The sequence below is a fragment of the Phaenicophaeus curvirostris genome, chromosome 5 (genome assembly GCF_032191515.1).
Source record: "Phaenicophaeus curvirostris isolate KB17595 chromosome 5, BPBGC_Pcur_1.0, whole genome shotgun sequence".
NCBI lineage: Eukaryota > Metazoa > Chordata > Aves > Cuculiformes > Cuculidae > Phaenicophaeus > Phaenicophaeus curvirostris.
The window spans coordinates 50,584,202-50,603,500 of NC_091396.1; the positions used below are offsets into that span (position 1 = coordinate 50,584,202).

Sequence of the window (19,299 nt, forward strand, 5' to 3'; positions counted from 1 at the left end):
AAGTTTAATCCATACATACATACACAAATACTTTCAAACCACAGTGTTTGGGGAATTACTTTATTTATACTATTTTACTATTCAGTGTCATTTTAATTGGAGAAAGCTGAGGCACCTACATTTTTTTTTATGTGCCCCATGATTCACTCCTGGAAGAGATGACCTGTTCTGACTCTAGACTTATGCTGCATTGCTGGCTCTGTAGTGAGAAGCACCGAACAGCCTTGTTTTCAGCACCCGTGAAAAAAGGGTGATTCCTGTAGCAGCCCAAGGTGGCTCAGGGAGGCTCCAAGTATGGGAAGAGCCAGATGCCTCCTACGTGGCTACAGACTGAGTCCATTTAGGTAACCAGCCTAGAGACCAACTTTCTTGGCTCCCTGCGTGTCCTCCTGCAAACAGGCCCCTCCTGACACAAAGGGAAGGAGCAATATGGCAAAAGAATTCAGAGCTCCAGGGCTGCAGAAACCAGAACAAAGCCTGGGGAGGGCTGACGCAAGGATTAGAAAACACTCGTTTTGAGGATGTTATATCATTAGATGTGTCTTATTACTGAATCTCTTTCATATTTTGAAGGCAACACTCACACAACTACAGTTGTTCAATTGATGCAACTCAGTAATTTTTATTGCAACTGGAAGACAATACATCACAGAAACTTTATGGTAGGTTTTGGGAAAGTGTTATTTACAATAATAATCGATGAAATAGTTTGTCTTTGGCAATATGATTACACATCAAGAAAATGTAAAATGCAAGTATGCCTCTAAATCAACATTTTCATATTTCCTAAAGATCAGCTGATTGCACTTGCCTTCGGACTGCTCATTTAGGTAAACACAAATACAACTTAACATCACTGTTCATTCCCCGTCACAGTTCATACTTTAATATTGATGAAATTGGCAGTTTTGGATGCCAAGTACAGGAAAAAAATTGGCTTATCACTGTTCTAAATTAACATATTGGCCAGTTAAGGTCCTGTGACCCTTAAGCATTGATACTAAATCTCTTGGTCTTTTGATTGCTTTATCACTTTTTCTGTAAAACAAAATAATTCAGAAATTACAGATCAGAGTATAAAAAAATGTACAAGTCCATAATGCTTTTCATACACACACAAATCATTCCCCCCAACATTTTACATCATGGCAGTTTTAAGTAGTGAGTGTGAATGATACAGGCATGGAACTGGTTATCAAATACAGGTGTGATTTCCATTGTTGTCCCACACATATACTCAGGAAATGTACAATGCTCTAGCAACTTAAAAATGTACTCAAGTCGAATGTCATCTGAATGAAAAATGAAAGTCTTGGTATTTCAGGCCAGAGTAAACAAATGAAGACAACTCCCATTTCATCAGCCATCCCAGATTCTAGCATGTAATTTTAGCATCCAGTAAAATCCCCCCTGGTACCGAGGGCCAGCACAAGTTGCCATTTATCCCTTAAACCCTCAGATGATGAGCTCCCAGAACGCTGACCTGATCCAAAGCCCAATGAAATCACTTGAAAATAAAAAAAAGTGAAACTGAACTCCCTTTCACTGTCTGTGAAAGGGTGTTATATCAGGTTGATCTCCCTCTCATTGCAAAAGGAAACGCGATACAGTAGAAAACCCATTATATAGCTTCAGATAAATATACCTTGTTTCAATGCTAAAACAAAACAATACCCAAACTCCCCAAACCAGGAAAGGCTACTTCTTAGAACAACTGAAGTGACCTTTAAAACATTTCTGGTTTTAAATGTTCACCAGCAAAATACAGCACCATAGACACATTAGGTTGAGACCTTTTTTTTTTGGTCAGTGAAGCTAGTACTTGTTTGCTGAAGTGTGGAAGAATTATAAGGTCATGTACATGATCAAAGATAAAGCAACCCAGCCGACAAGTCTCTGCTTAATTCAAGAATGACCAGTACTAAAATTAAAAATGTAAAAATAAAAACCCCTAATAAACCACCATCAATTAATACTTTCTAAATAAAAGGGGATTAACAGATGAATTCACAAATGTATGCAGATTTATACAGAACACCAAATGTTGTGTGTAAACCCTTACGAACTCCAGCTCAAAACAGAAACACACAAAATGTATAGTTTGACTTACACATTCCATTTCAAAGGAAAAGAGACATCATTACAACTTGGTAACTGTGCTAACTGCAATATAAACCAAACAGAAATTCAAAGTTTGGCAGATAACTAAGAAGAGGGTTATCACTTAGGTTATATAGCAAAGTGTTGATGTATATTACAGAGTAGTATAAATAATAAAAAAGTATTATTTAAATTAGATCACAGTGCTGCATTATGTGCATAACAGTGTTTGATATATTACTGGAGGGCTGTGAAGAACACTAGTAAAACTTAACTGGTCAGACAGTCAACACTGATATTCTGTTACAATCAAGAGGATGTATGGTTCAAATGCTCTTTTGGTGGCAAAGTCAAGAAAACGTTTCGAAGTATTTCCTACAAAATATGCCAACAAGCTGCTCAGGCAGTAGAGACAAACCCGAAGGAGCTGGGTTTGCATTCTCCGTGAAGTGAAGTAAATTGGATTGCATCTGAAATTGGAAACACGTTCTCTCAACAGTTTTATTCTGATCCTGGAGCATGGCAGAGCAATGTTTTCAAAAATGCCTAGGGCCAGATTCAAGGGAAAATGGTTGTAATAGTGAAAGGGTAAGATTTCAAGGAGCACTTGAGTGTCTGTAGCTCTGCTGACAGCAAAAGTCAGACACCTTCAGATTGAAGGAAAACCTCAGGTTGTGCCCACCTACTTCTTTAGATGATTTGGGAGCCAAAATCTCAACAAAAAATCAATTGTGGCTACCGAGAAAATGGGACAAAGTGTTGTTCTGGTAATTTTATCCCTGGTGTATAATTCAGCATTTCAGTCTCTGCTGAAGTACTGTTGATGAAACTCTACCTCACTCCAGTGAAGAATGCAGCCCCCATAGTATCTCTGTATCTTTTCCAAAGGTAAACAGTAATTGAAGCACTTGGAGCCGACCCATCTCCTTTGGGATTCCCTTCTCCCATTACGGTAAGAGAGGATCCAGCGCAAGGACCTCAGTTGAATTGCCAGTGAGAAGACAACAGTCACAGGACAGTTCCCCAGTCCTACACAGCACACTGCCTCACTCCCACATCAGGCTTTCCAGCTGTAAAACCCTGTGATCTCATATAACTACTGATGGTTTTGCCAGGAGAAGATCAGAATCAGTCCGCTCTCAGAAACAGCTATGGAGTGATACATTAAAGCTGTTCAAGGCCCACGGCTGAATATTTAAACGCAGGCAAGATCTGCATTAAAATGCAGTAGGACATCCAATTGCTCGCTGAACGCAAGCACGACTGGCAGATTTCACCTCCCTGCAGACGTCAGTGAAATCTGCTTGTGGCATTAGCTCTGGCCTGCACGAGCTTCTTGCTGCAAAAGGCATATTCCAAAGGAACCTGCCGTGAAGTCTGAGCGACACTTACAATTGCTGCCTGTGGGAAAATTGCCACCGAACACTTGCTGACCTACAGGGATTCCCCTAACCCCACCTGTCTAGGAGAAATGCTAATTTGGCAAAACTGATAGAGTGAGGAAAATGGAAAGTTAGAAATTTGATGACTTCTCACCCCAAAATGGCTTAGTAGGGAAAGCAAACAAGCAGAACCAAACCATGTCATGTCTGGCAAGTGCGAGAGTTTGTAATACAGTGTGATCACCACTCCGTTTTGGCATGATTCAGTCAAAGTAGAGACAACTGGATTGAAAAGCTGACATTTTTTTTCCGAAAATGAACTGGTCTCAGTTCTTATGAAAAAGAGTTCTTTTATGGAGTAGAACCAGTTCTGACAAAGCTGTCACTGTCAGCCAGGCACAAAATTATTTTAAAAGGTGACTCCTAGATATTCTATATAAACAAATTCAGTACTTCTTATCACGTCAGAGTCAGGGTCCGTAAGGACAGGTTGTTTTTAAACTCCAGAAATAATCTGTTGATGGCATTAGCCCTCAGCCAAACTGCTGGTTCCTGAACGTATCTTTGCAAACTCCTACTGAATAACTTTTACATGAAAATAGATGCTTGTCAACATTTTAGGTTTACCAGCAAGTATATAGAGGAGTTGTTGAAGTCTTAGATAGATTATACATATATATATATATAAAGATAACCTGACTAATTAGATAGTTATGCAAAATGACTGTTCCTAAGGTGAATAATACTAGTGGCTATTTTATATTTAGCCACCAAGAGTCCACATTAACGAATGGTACTGATTTGCAGTGGAACACCACAATTGGTGAAGTTGCTCTGGAGTTAGTGTTGTACCCGTGGAGAGAGTCTGGCCACCAGCACGCAACCACATCACTTTCTCTGGAGGACAGAGATGGCTGAGCCATGCTTTTGAGAGTACTTCCTGCCACTAAATTTAACTTATCATTTTTGCTTTTTGATAAATATTAAACCACTCTCTAGCTGGTACAGCTACGCATTAATGAGCAAAGGTGGCAGCAAAATGATACTGTAATAAATTATATTCCAAATTACCGTCTCCAAAGTCTGTAAGAAGATGAAGGACCGAATTTTTCCATGCAGGGCTTGTGTACTTCACTGCCTGCGGACTCTTGGCTGTAGGCAACATGGATCTGGGAAGAAGCTGATTATCCCAGTCCAATCACACAAGGGAAAAGCCGTGGCTCATTCAACTCTGTGCTGCCTGGCCGAGGGACCGCTCCTTCCCATGTTCCTCCACTTTATCTTAAGGGCTGCAGGCAGCCAACAAGTTAGTACCCATAAACTCCTCAGTTAACTAATTCTGGGAATCAATCCTGCACACATTGGCCTCAGCAAACTGACGGGAGCGCAGAGCTGTTCCTTGCATTATTCTTGCCCGTCTCCTTCCTTATCTGCACAGCTGGAAGTTATGCTGGGATCCAGCAGCTGTCAGGCCACTCCTGGATGCCCGGACATGCTGGATGAGAGGAGAGGCACTGTTTTGCTGTGCTGCCCTCAGCATTGTCCCGCTTTTTATATGACAAAATGCTTGTGGAACACAGGAACAGGTCCAGACCAGCCTGCCCTTCAGTCCTTCCACTTCCTCACTGAATGCACACCACGCGCATCTTCAAATGCCATTTTCAGTTCACCCCACTGAGTGGAAAGTAAAACCCTCCTCTAACTGTTTGTAAACTAGATCCATTTTGGCAGAATCGCTGCCTGGAACAGCTGTTAGGGTTAAATCTAAACCTATATTCTTCTTAAGAAACAGACCATTTTGTTCTGTTAAGTGGTTGGTTCCTGGGATTTTTTTCTTGCCTCTAGGATATTCTAAGCGTAGAAATTTTCATGCCAAATCCATCAATCCAGGTGAGAGAAACTGTCTAATTTACTTCACAGTTTCCCTCTGCTGTAGGGCTCTCCAATCTAACAGTTGTCATTGCCAGAAGAGTAGCACTATACTTGAATCACACTCTCTGTAACACTGTTTTTCCTCTGGACACCTCAGTAAGGCTCTTTACTAACTTCATTTTTCTCATGGCAAATTAGCAAAGCTATTTTCTTGTCTACTTATTCCTGAATCAAATAATAAGAGTTTTCCTCAATTAACCTCCCATTTTTCTCTTGATTCTGTCATACACACTCACTACTAAATATGCCCTCAGATTATTGCGTCATGTTACACATGTACAGACGAAGAAAGGACACACTTTTACTTTTTTTTCTTTTTTTTTCTTTTTTTTTTAAACAGAAGTAGGGAGAGGGGGGCTGAATGTGCAGACAAGGCAGTATAATTCAACCATCCAAGCCCTACCAGAGCATGAAGATTTTATTTTTTAATATTGCAGAGTAAGTTCCCCAACAGTCAGTGTTTGTCCCTGAAGAAGGTTAAACCTTATAACACCTGCTTCAAAAAAACCCCAACAACAAAAAAGAACCAAAACCAAAACAAACAAAACAAACAAAAAAATAAAACCCAAAAAACCAAACTCTAAGCCTAAGGGCTTAAAAATTAGAGGCATAGCCTTTTTCTCTATTTTCTATATTTATATGAAAATAATTCATGCTTCATGCTAAATACATTATTTACCTTACAAGAACTTTGTCATCTTTGAATTAAAAAAATTGTTTGCTTTTTGTATTCTCCCCTCCCAAAAGGAATTCATGCAATGTGGATCAAATTTCTTCTGCTGGCTATGCTGGTTGAATCTGGAAATCTGTTGTCATTTTTGCACAGATGAATCCTGACTGACGGTAACTGCACACTCATTTCTGAGGGCAGTGTAGGAGCTCTTTTGTTGATCTTCTGAATTTTACTATTCACCAATATGCTTTCCTTTGATTTTTAAATACAGAATACTACTAATGGCAGGTTTTGTAGCTTTGTGTCCCCAGTTAGATCAAGGATTTGATCCACAGAAAATATTCTGATGTATCTCCATCCTTAATATCTACTGTAATTTCTTAGACTCGATTGCTTTTCACTCACACAGTTTAGGAGACATAGCTCTTATTTTTTTGCACACAGTGCCAATCTTCAGGCTTATGGCTTTTTGAACACTCTTTTAATTTAATATAGAAGACAGAATTCAATGATTAACGATGCTACTAAAAGTGCCCACCCCCATTTCTTCTCATTATTTCACTGAAACCCATTGCATACATAGTTCAGATTTCTCCAAACTTAAAGATATCATTCTTCACATTATAAGCCACATATAGTACGTGAAGCACTAAAAGTGCATTACGGCTTGCACAGTTGCCACCAGTGGCTGTCCAAAGACTTCTATGGCACAACGTATCCAAGTTCCACCAGATGGTTCTTGGTTTGGTGTTGAGAAGTATGTGCCTCCTCTTTCTCTCAAATCTCTTTATTCACATTCACTTCTAACCCAATCATAAGGCCATTAGAAAAAATTATTAGGGGCCAGGCCTGAATGATTACTAAATTATGCACAGCTCTTCTAGTAGAAGAGGGATTTCCAAGTGCCCAATTTTACTCCCATCACATTAATGTTGATGTCACTGAGTATTCAACCATGCATTTTTGACAAGCCGGAGAAAGCAATGGCGATTTTGGCGTTTTTTTTTTTTAATTAACTTTTTGTCTTCAGGTAATGAAAAGCTTTTGTAAATTAGCTGAGTGTCAGTATGAGTTCTATGGCTTCAATCTCCTTTAAAATAAAAATCTTAAGGGTCCAAAACAAAAATAAAAATAGAAAGAAACAAAACAAATATAAAGAAAAACAAAATAAGGAAAAAGTTGCTGATATTGCCACAAATCATTAGAATTCACCTGACGTGCTGAAACAAAACTTTGTAAGTTCAAACAAATCATTTATTTGTTCTAATTTTTTGTGGTTTCTTTTTGCTCTTTCTGCCCCTTTGCCGTCCGATTGGTGATGTTGTTCAAACAGGATCGAATTCCTGCTAAATGCAGGAGCGACCCTGCTGCTTCTTTCATCTCCTCATCGTCACTCTCAGGGGGCTTTTCTGTACGTCTCTTTTTAAGAGGCAGTGTGTCACTTGGTACTTTTTTTGCCTTCATTAAATGTTGCCTTTTCTTGTGCTGGGATGCATACCCACTGTCAGCTAAAGAATCCTTGGTCTCCTTCCGATTTTGCTTTTTGTCCTCCTCTTCTGTTTCACTATGGCTCTCGTGGCTCTGGAAGCTAACTTCACTCCCTTCACTGCTGTCTTGGCTACCTTTAGTTGCAAATTCATACTGGTCATCAGCAGAGGAAGAGGAAATGGAGTCACTAGCAGGTGATGTGCTCCTGTGGTTGGAAGATTTGGCACTGCTGTAGTTGTGATCCTCCTTCGGGTCACCGCTGACAACTGGAGAGCCACAGGACTGTTCACTTTCTGTCCGCATCCGGCAGTTTGTTATTCCATTCCTGTAAAAACAAATGGAAGCAGTCTTAGAAGCCACAGAGATGTGATCCTGCTTCAGTGCAAAAAACGATAAAGCCAAGTCAATTGACAGATAATTTAAAATTATGTCTATGAAAGTAATGTCCATGCAAACCAGTTTCAAAGGCTGATTCAGAAGGCTTGTGGATTGGACTCCATACAGGAAACAAGCCAAAAGACATGTAAGAGGCAGCAGCAAGCAGGGGATGGTCACAGATAAGTGATGTCTGAACAGTCCTGATTTACATTTCAGTAGTTTACATTCCAAAAAAAAGTTAATAAGAAAAAATCCCCATTATTTTACCAACTGTATATTAATTAAACTCTGATCAGTTGCATAAACATCCTCTCCTCTTTTTCATGTAATATGATATTACCAAAAACATGGATAAGAGACACTAGCTTTCAGGGGTACTGTCTTTGCCTCCTCTCAAAGACTCTTTTCCAGCCAGGATTCTTTCTGACAGAGGGAGCAACTACCGCAACACGATATATATAAAAACTAACAGGGTTATCTTTTGCACTGGAAAATATTACAGCAATGCCACTGACTTTACAGTACAGAATACAATGCTTGCAAGTCTGTTAAAGAAGGGATTGACCCTGTGCCGTGCTTAACTCCCGCTGAAAAAAAGGAGAGGCGGATGCTTATGGTTGGGTAAAGGCATCAACATTGCCAGCCTCATATCCTTCTATCAGTTAAAAAGAAATGTAAAAAGCAAGACTGTTTAAACTATCACATGACAAACTGCTTTAAAATCTAGTCTTGCCATCTCTGTGCTGTCTACAGTGCTTTTGCACACTCGTGGCAGTGTTCAATTAAAACCTTTTCTCAAAGGCACACTGAAGACAAGTGTTTAAGAGGAATGGCACAGTGGGACATCCAGACTACTACTGCTCTTCTACTTAAAAAATGGGAAAATGATTTAGGTTTAAGGGAATGGACCTCATGTCTGGTTTCTTTACAGAAGAAATAGCACACTATTATCCATTTCTGAAAGGTAAGGCTGAAAGGTGGAAAATGTAAGAGTGCTATGTAATTCCACAGTTCCTGTTCATCTACCTGCCCTTGTCTGTAGAGCCTGGCGAAATATGAAACAGGCTTTTGTGAACCAGTGACAGGACAATGCTAGAAGGTAGCAAATTATTAATTCATTCCAAATGTTCTTATTTAGAGTATTTTCAAAGAAAGGTATATAATAGAAAGGTCCAGTTATTAGCAAAGAAAGCCTCTTGCCAACCTCTTTTGCTCAACAAAATTATTTTCCCCTAGGTTTTTGAGTAGCTTTATGATCCATAAATTATATACAGAACCCAGAAAGAATACACAAAGCTCCTTCAATTATTAATAACTAAATGCAATGTCATTCATGGTTGTGCAGCAAGCCAGCTGCATTTACCCTGTGACGGTTTGCCACTGCAGGGGTTGTCATTAGAAGATGCCAGATCCTTAAAAGAAGAAATTATCCATACTAAACTAGTTGTAAGGTGAATTTATAACCAAGTCCTTAAGATCAGCCATTATGAGGAAGCATGCAACGCATTTTAAGTGACAGATTCTTAATTTTTAAGGTCAATTTACATTTAAAGATGTTACAAATTATCATAACAGCATAAAATTAAAGTCACTTGATTTTACTAGGCAACTAATAGTCAGAGCAATGTAGTTCAATAAAAATCAAATGCTACTAATTTTTCATTAAAAAATAGCACTAAATTCTTGCTCCAAGGAAACAAACACAGGACAGAATAGGTAGGAACTAGTCTTACTGACTAGGTTATTAGTGAACAAGGCTTCTAACAACTCTAATTTAAATCAAGATGTCCTTTTGCATGTTATTAGATCTACTCCTGTTTGTTAGTTTATACTGAGAGACAATAAGAGGAAAGCTACAGCCTCTAGTGTCTGCTTCTACATAAGGTGGCTATAATTTGGATCCAAAAGCTCTGCCTATGGGACTCACTCCAGATCCAAATCCTTTCAAAAAAAAAAAGACCTGGGGATTACAGAAGAAATGTCCTGAGGGAATGTGTACTACTATGGGGTTAGCATCCCACAGGAAGTGACTGCAAACAGGGATGATGAAAAACAGAAGACAACAGAAAGGTGAAAAAAGGAATCATTTAAAAAATGGGAGGAAAAGAAATACCGATACACTTCAGAAGGAAGGCAGCTATGGTGGAACTTGTCAGGAAATGGGTAGCATTTGCATCTCAAAACCCAATCTTTGGTTTTCACTTACATTTTGAAAGATTTCCAACTAGTTCTGCTTGGGGAAATAAAACAGGAAGAGAAAGCAGGTCAAGGAGAGAATTAGCAGAGGATATCCATAGAAATGAAAAAGAGTTATACAGGCAGAGTATTTTAGGATATTCACAAGATCAAAAGTCATGTACACTGAAATTAATCCGGTTTCTATCCTGATATGCAATAGGTCAAATATCCGATACAGAGTTACTGGTAATTGAAATTAGTAGATTAGTAAGAGTTGAATAAACTAATACCTAAACCATTCATATTCTGCATGTGCTTCTGACACATTTTAAAACTTTTAGAGTCACATACTTCACGAAGAAACGAATCTGTGATCTACTTATTTCAATCTAGATCATCAGTGGACAGAACTCCCCTGGGTTTCAGGATGCACATTTTGGTCAGCTGAATCTATTTTTGTTCGCAGTTCTAGTTGTAACTCTAAATTTCTTACTGAACCAATAATAGATTTTTAAAACAAGCGCTTGCTCCGATATTTGGGCTATTTTGAAATTACAGAGGGGAAGAAAGGGTATTTAAGAACTTTGTGCTCATAGAAATTTATTTCAAGTAATAGCTTTCCCCCCCATTTTTTGTTCAGAACTTCATTTCAAAATTTCCAGAAATGGATGTATTTTCTCATGTTTTAAAGCAGTGGCTTGCCCTTTCAGGAAAAGTTGATGGGACACTTTCTGGGCCTTTTTGTCCTACTGACATGGACTACTTTATTTTCTTATGGGATCTTAATCATAGTTAGAGAGATACAAATACCATGCACAGATTCTTCTTAAAATACTTAAATTTGGTGGTAGCACAGCGACACAACCTTAAAGCGCTGAAGAGGAAAGTCTGGACTTCGGAAAGCCCGACTCTACTCCCACTGTTAACAGATAGGAGTTCTGTCACTAATGTCATTAGGAGCCATAAGGGACTCATAGCAGCTGGATCTCAAGTCAGTAAGGATATAACATCCTTTGCATAGCGTTAGTGCCTCTGCTTTTCAAAGGGGTCTTCTTCAGGATAAAACGAAGTCTCAGCCATCTTATTGAGGGCAGATAGATCTTCCTAATTTCCTCTACTGGCTTTAAAAAAAGATAGGTAATCACACTCTGTTCGCAAAATGGCAAAAGTTCTACTGAAAAATACTTACTGTACTCCACACGGGCAACAGGTATATTCCTTTGATGAACAAAGCAAACCTATACAGAGGTTAAATATCACCTTATCTATCTCTGGTCCTTCTAGATGACAAATATTGCATACCCATAGGTGACAGTTTTGGTATGGAATTGGAAACACACAGTCAAAACATATGAAGAAAGCAGTAAAGGTTAAGTTGAGTTTGTGGAATTTGACAGGTTCCAGGCTTGCTAAAAAAAAAAAAATAAATTGACATGCTTTTTTACTGTATAGGTAGCATAATTTCAAAGGGAAATTCAGGGCAGTCAGAACTTCTAGCTATGGGTAGCTGAATGATATACCAGCAAGCAGGAGGAAGAGCAAGCACATGAAAAGTAAGTGATGCTCACTTGCTGTATAATGAGATTCTGTCAGGGCTTATTGAGTTAAAAGTCAACAACAACAAGTCAGTCATGCTATTGATAGAAGCTCTCACAAAGGTACTTCACAGCATAATCGTGTGCAAAGGATCACAGTAAATGTGAGTCATGAACTTCCAGCAGAAAGAGCATTTTGTTGGTATCAACAGCAGATTTGAAGTTAAGACAAATGGGGCCCTACGCATTTTGCAAAAAAGAATAATCAATCCAGCCAGGATTTTTGCCCTTTAGCAACTAAAGGATACCTTCAGCTCCTGAGGATACCTCATACCACTTGTTACAGGTGGGAAGGGGAATGCAATGCAAGGAGAATTATTTTGGAGTTTAAGCTAATTGTGTCAATAATAAGCAAGAACATGAAGAATTTACAATTAAGAATTTATTAAAGGAAGCAACTACCAGTTCCTTTAACTAAGCAAAAATAATGATTCACAGATAATATAAGTATTTAATTTTACTTATGCTTTGGCATCTAAACTGCGTCTGAACTTATGTTTCGTTTATTTAATCACCACTGGAATGTCTGCAGAATATTCTAGCAAATGCTTTATAAATTTGAAGTGAAAATAATCATAAACAGCAACATTCCATCTTCAAATAAAGTTAAGCACAAAACTCATTCTTGTCACAGCTTAATGATCAGGAACTGCACAAGGAACTCTGGCATTAAAAGAAGAACAGATATTTTAAAATCTACTCATGATGAAGTAGGTAGGGTTTGTTGAGTGTCACGTTTTGGGGTGTTTTGTTGTTTCTTGGTTGTTGTTTTAGGTTTTTTTCCAATAAGGAAAAGCAGTAGCTCTGCCAGTATAGATGCACTTGCTTTCCCTAGGAAGAGAGAATGGAAACTTCTATTGCTTAGGGGAATTCCCTGGGAAGCCTGTGTTTGCAGCTTGCAGATAATTGTGAAATTCCCTGAGAAGCTACAAGTGTTGGGCGAGAAAGCAAAAATTGAAAAAGAAGGGAAAAAAACCCAAGTATCATAGAATCATAGAATAACCAGGTTGGAAGAGATCCACCGGATCATCGAGTCCAACCAAGTAATTTCCATTAATTTGGTTTCAACCTGCAATAATTTGAAAAATCAAAGTATTCTTAACAAACACTACCAAAAGTAATTTAACCTATTACGTAGACAGAAGTGGCATATAAGGAAGTTCTTCCTAAATTTTCAACTAGCCTGAAACAATAGGTTGGATTCATTCTAGGGAAGTATGAGCTAAAGAAGAGAGCGAGGCAATCGAGTCTGCAATATCCTCTATCCGGACAGTTCTGATGCATCAACAAATAAAGCGAATGGTGAATCCAGCCAAAGCATCTTTACTGGACTGGCTCCACTTAGCTCTTCCCAAATCCTCAAAGTTTCCATCAAGGTGAAAGTGAACCCTTCTTCCCTCTTTTTAACTTCTCACATGCTTATTCTGGCTCGTGTTATGGGATGGGGTTTTTACTTGGCCTTCCCATCAAAACAGATCACTGGACATGCCATTAAGCCCCATGAGCTGGGACTAACAGCACCTTGATCTGGCAAAAAAAAAAAAAAAGGGGGGGGAGGGCAGTATGGACGACACAGTACAAAAAGCATGGAAAGCACAAGTCTATGGGGCCAGATGGGATCCATCCAAGAGTACTGAGGGAGCTGGTGGACGTGCTTGCCAAACCCCTTTCCATCATCTTCCAGCAGTCCTGGCTGACTGGGGAAGTTCCACTGGACTGGAGGCTGGCTGATGTTGTGCCCATCTACAAGATGGGTCACAGGGAGGATCCAGGGAACTACAGGCCTGTCAGTCTGACCTCAGTGCTGGGAAAAGTGATGGTATAGGTGATCTTTTGTGCTACCATGAAGCACATGCAAGAGGTGGTTGAGTCACTATTCCTGGAGGTGTTTAAAAGACGGGTCAATGAGGTGCTGAGGGACATGGCTTAGTGGCAGATAGGAATGGCTGGACTCGATGATCCTGTGGGTCTTTTCCAATCTAGTGATTCTCTGATTCTGTGAAATCCAGAGCTTCAAAGACCCTGGATTCCCCAGGAGGACATCTGAATGCTGTTCAGTGGCCTCTGTAGCAAGGAACGTTTGGGCAGAGGAAAAGAAAAAAGGCCTAATACCTAGAAGTTACCAAAGATGTTTTGTAAAACATCTTTTGTAGAATAACCTGGACCAAATTACAAGGCCTATGTCATGCAGCTGGTGAGATTCTCTGTCGAGTAAAACTCCACCAACCTCCCCCTAGTGTATTTGCCCACATTAGGCAGATGAGGCTCAGGCTCAGTACATCTACGGCACTGAGGCAGGACACAGACACAAGCACGAAGCACTCATGCACTATCATCACGGTGGTGGCTATCTGCTGACCGCACTGAAACCGTAGCTCAAACAGCTCTAATATTACATCAGCTTCCAGGCTTGTGCTCTTCAAAGGGCTGGTATAACTGGTAACACCTTACTCATGTGGATGGTGATTATACATGACAGAACTTATTGCGCCTTGCCAAGATGCATGTTGGCAGATGCACTGGCCATTTTGATAGAGATTAGGGCTACTAAAGTGAACACAGAAGTACTCCTAAGTGAACATTTCAAGGTATTTTCCAATAGATGTACACAGCAAGAGCAGGAGCTCACCTTCAAAGCGCAATCAACTCCATGCTGCATGCAAGGCAGTACTGGCTTTTCTGGCTTTCATTTAATACCTTTGTAAGTCAGTATTCCCTTTGTACATATGCAGACTATCATTTGCTTTTAGATTCTCTTAGGGAACTGTATGCGGATACGGTCTGCCAAAAATATGTATGATAGATCTCGTGTTAGAGACATGCTACTCACTGCAGCTTTGAAGCGTTATTTTCCCCTGCTGTCTTCGGGCGGGTCTTAGACTTGTCAGCCACAACATGGAAAATGTGGATGAGTAAACAAGCTAAAAGTGGTGTGAATAAAGTAAATAAAAAGCTACTGTCAAAACACATCCAATTATGCTCTGCTGTGGAGATTTAACACCAGAGGATAATTTTCAAAGCAAAAATAGTGTGGGATGCCTTTTCCATTTGTAGATTAGTTTGGAACGAAAGGCCTGTTTGTGCAATTTAAGCCAAATGCACTACAACATAATGATGCTCTCCTCAATTGCTATTCTTTATTCATGGAAAGCAGTGGATTTGTCGTGTTTGTTAAGCACTTTTCAGTAGGGTTTTTAAATCCAAACTACTTAATTCAATCATATTTTATTTTTCTATATAAAAAAATAAAGTAATTACTTGGGAAGAGAAACACATTGATACCTTGTGCAGGAACAAAATACACTAGTACATCCAGTCACACTGTTGAAAAAGAACAGCAGAGTAAACTTTCCAGCTGATAGGAGCTAACACATCCAAAAGCACAAATTTCAGCATCGTAGTCTAACACTATGGTTCTGGCTTCCTTTCTGAATCACAAATTAGTCAAAACACTCCACCTAATTACTACTGCAAATTTAACCCAAGACCAAACTGTTTTGACACAAATGGCAGACTGCACAACAGGACAACATAGCGCAAGTTATTTGCGTGCAGTTTAGCGGACAACAAAACCAAAGACCATTAAGATATTGAGGAAACAATTGTGAAAACAAATAAACAGCTCAGACAAGATAGAGGTGCCAAGAGAAGACCAGTGCCTTACAGAAGAACCTATAACTCCTACATATGTTAAATAAGGAAAACCAGTTAAGAGGTTTAATTTATTATCTAAGGTTCCACTACCAAGACAACACTAGAGATCCCCTACAAGAATGATGAAAAGCATCTTTTTTAGGTGGTTTTAGGTGTTTCGTTTAGAGCACCAAAGGAACTCTTCTCAAGAAAATACATATTTGAGAAAAAAATTCTCAGAAGAAGCTGTGTGGCTTCTCATTTTGTAGGCAAGAGCACATAACTTACGCAGATAACTGTAACAGGAGACTGCACCACGTCCCTGCAGCTACCCAGCATACCTCCATCCTGGTGAAAGGTCGAAGGGGAAATCAACCTTCCTGCACTTGAACAAGTCTAAAAACATCCCCTGCCAGCCTGAATGGAGCATTTCCTGCTATGCACGAATTACAGCTCTGTGAGCAGTACTCCCACTCTTAACTGCAAAAGAAAGCGGCTGATGGACGCTGTGGTACACTCCCCCTGCTGCACATGATAAACAGAAGTTATTCTCATGAGATGGCATGAAAGCTCGACATGACAGGTCCTTTTCACCCTGTGTATCTGAGGAGAGGGGTAAGCACAAAGAAACAGGGTGTCATTTATATAGTATCTGATTTGAGAGGATGAGAAGATGTTCTAAGAACTATCGTGTGTCCAGACTGACCTTCCTAGAGAAATTCTGCATATTAATATCCCCGAGAGATACAAGACAAAACTGCCTACTGAACTTCCTCTGTTGCAGAGAGTTCTCTAGTTTCTTAAAAGCTTTCAAAGACTCTTCTCCCACCCCCTTTTCAAGAATTAGACAAGAGGATATTGCAAGAGCCCTTAAATATGAGCAGACATCATGCAAACCAGGAATATATTCATAGCAAGCTATTTCTAATACTGCCTAAGGCTGGAGAAGAGAACAAGAAGAATTAGAAATGTCTGCATTAACTAATTATAAACGCTTTTCTCTGAGACAAAGCAAAATGGACATAAGCAAGGTAAGAGTAAACCCCCTAATTTCCCAGTCTACATCAGCAGGTAGCTGGTAAAGTCCCTGTTCTATCTGCAGGGAAAAAAACCCATGAGTAGTCCTCATAAAAGGCATAAAATTTAACTATATACAGCCTCAGAGTAGAGGAATTTGAGGAAGTTTTGAAGTAGCCTGGAAGGAAAAACAGCTTTATCTCCTCCTTTAATCAACCCTGATTATGAAACAAGGTCTAAAAGCAGTAAATGCAGAGACACTCAAGAGAATATTCAGACCTCTCTGTCCTCCATTTAGCTTGGACATCTCATAAAAATTATATATAATTAATGACGCTGCAGTCCCACAGCTCTGCAATCCCTGCTGGAGCAGAATTAGAGTTCTGGGTAGCCAGCAGCAAACCTTCTGAAGACAGCTGACCTCCACGGCTACCAAGGCCAGACTGTGGTAAAGCAAGATGGAGAGGAACTCCGCAGACATCTGGAGAACGACCCTCTAGCATAGTAAATGTGAAAAAGCATTGACCATCAAAAAACATGGATTTTATTCCAATTACTGTCTTCCCCTCTACGCATTTTAAGCATCAAGAGTATATGAATGTCATGGGTTCTCTATCTCAATTTACTGGATGGCAATACTGTACCCAAAGGGCTAGATACTGATCCTGAAAAGGGACAAAAACTAAAGAGCAAATGGGAAAGAAGTTCTAGGTAAATACTAATGGAATAACTATCAAGATACTTTATTTTACTGCCTTGCAGCCATTTACTGAGATCAGAGAGTGTAATTGGAACAGACGAGCAAAGCAGGGTTGGTGCTAATTATGAAACCCCACCCAGAATACCCAACTGCCTGAGCCGAAATAGCTTTCGCAGATACTGAGAGTTCTGAAAGAGAAGGGCACTGGCAGCACACTTGACCAAATTAATTTCTGTTGTGACTGACTGAAAATGGAGCTACACCTGAGGCATGTTGTTCTTCCACCAATAAACCGTCACTGCTTTAAGTAAAGCAAACCACTGAAGCACAGTTCTTACTGCCATCACTAGGTGTCTCTTACTGCCCTGCTTTCTGACTGAAGTTGAATATCTTCAGACAACATTTTACCCTTGAATGTTTCAGTATAACCTTGAAACAGAAACTGTAGTGAAAGAATCTGCCTCACAAAGACCTAAGTTAACAAAACAACAGCTATACGTTTAGGGATCTTTCAGAATTTGCCTTAATATTATCGATAGTCTTCTCATTGTTATTTAATTCGGGGAAAGGTCTTTAGGAAAAGGGACGGAGGAGTAGAAAAAAGCATTTGCACTTAGAAAAACAGGTCAGTGGAGGAAGTTCTCACTATAAACTGCCTGAAATTTGCTAGTGAAAACAAAACTGCTTTTTAAAAACCCGTGTGCAATAGACAGATGTGCTGTGAATATCTTGCAAAAAATGACAACCCAAGAATTTTAGGTGGCAGAGTTTTATTTCATTTAGGACCTCAGAAATATTAGCAAGCAGCAGAGTAGCTGTTGACCAGAGCTTACATTCACTTTTACAATCTCTGCAAAATTTATTTCATGAAGATCCCACAATAAGCCACTCTTACCTTACTGCAACAGCCATGCTTCCTATAGGGTTGATTGGCAATGGCCTGGCTCCAGGAAAAATTCCTCTACTCAGAACTCGGGCTCCATTTTGTATCACTCCTGAAGGAACTAGAAAAAAAAAAGAAAGAAAGAAAAAGAACATTTTTTCTTTTAAAGAAAAAGTTAAAAAACTAGGAGCAAAATGTGGAACCTAAGCTTTTTGGTGATGTGAGGCAATATCAGAGAGGATCGTGTAGTACGCTGCTTACCTTTGACGTCTCAGCCTCAACTCCTGTGGATGCCATGATATTTCCAATGCTATTTTCATGGCAAAAAATTTAAAATTTAACAGCAATCAACAATAACATGGCGTGTGGAAGCTGCTGCTTGACCTAGTTGCTGCAGATCATTCCTTATACAATTGAATCACTTCTGTAATTGCCATTCTGCTGGGAATGCATGTGCTTAGAGTTAAAACCAGCTATGAGGATAGATGTAACTATTTCATCAACAATAAAAAACAATGACCCTTTACAGATAAATAGAATATAAGCACTTCACTGCAAGAACATAGGTCATAGCTTTTTATCATCCCAGCTTGCTTTCTGATCTTTTGGCCTCTGACTCCTGCAAAATAAAATATTAACTACAAATGTGGATGTACCAGGAGGGGAAAGAGAGGAGGCTAGAAAGGCATTAGCTCCATACCACTACTTGGCCCTTCTCTCTTGCCACTGACAACCTCCGTCACCCAGGCTAACAGCAGCCATGCACCTGCCTCCAGCGTACAGCCAGGTCACAGCTGAGATCCCCACCCTCGACCCATGTGGAGCATGGGTGCCACTGACACTCAACCACACAAGTAGTGGCCTCTGCAGATGAAAGATTGTACTGGGGCCTGTCCAGCTGGCTAGACAGCAGACACCGCAGCTCTGGCCAACAATATTTTAACCTAAAACTGAGTACTTCTTCACCCAAGCATGTTTCTGTGTGCTGCTAGACCAGTCAACCCCCAGCTGCAGGAATAACAAAGGAAGCACCACCAAGGCACCATCAAAGGAAGAGTCTGTTGTTAGCAGTTCCTCAGCATTTTCCTCCTCTGCAAATCAAATATATATGTGTATATATATGTACATATATATATATAAAATATTCACACACATATATATAAGTAAAACTTTAAAGCAAACACACCGCAAGTTCTACTGCAAAAAGAGAGCAACAGGCTCCTTGATGCCCAAACTCTTCACTCCACAGTTACCTAATTATCCTGGTCTGTTTGCAGAGTTATCTGATGCTTATCTTATCCTTTCATCTCTCTTACCTTCTCCCTCTGCCTTATTGACAA

General features: G+C 39.7%; 1 protein-coding gene across 4 annotated transcripts in view; it reads right to left on the reverse strand.

Annotated features, from left to right (window-relative positions):
* Nucleotides 1-588: 588 nt before the first annotated feature.
* The window catches only part of FOXN3 (forkhead box N3), a 207,768-nt gene continuing 189,057 nt past the window's right edge, over nt 589-19,299 (reverse strand). For 3 of the 4 annotated variants that reach the window (XM_069858731.1, XM_069858730.1, XM_069858732.1), the window contains 2 exons: nt 17,972-18,080; nt 589-7,900 (listed from right to left, as the gene is read on the reverse strand). In XM_069858731.1, the coding sequence (XP_069714832.1) occupies nt 7,351-7,900; nt 17,972-18,080 (659 nt within the window). In that variant the 3' untranslated portion in view covers nt 589-7,350. Of the gene's footprint in view, nt 7,901-10,159; nt 10,184-17,971; nt 18,081-19,299 lie in introns of all 4 variants that reach the window. The other variant, XM_069858729.1, reaches the window with a different exon arrangement.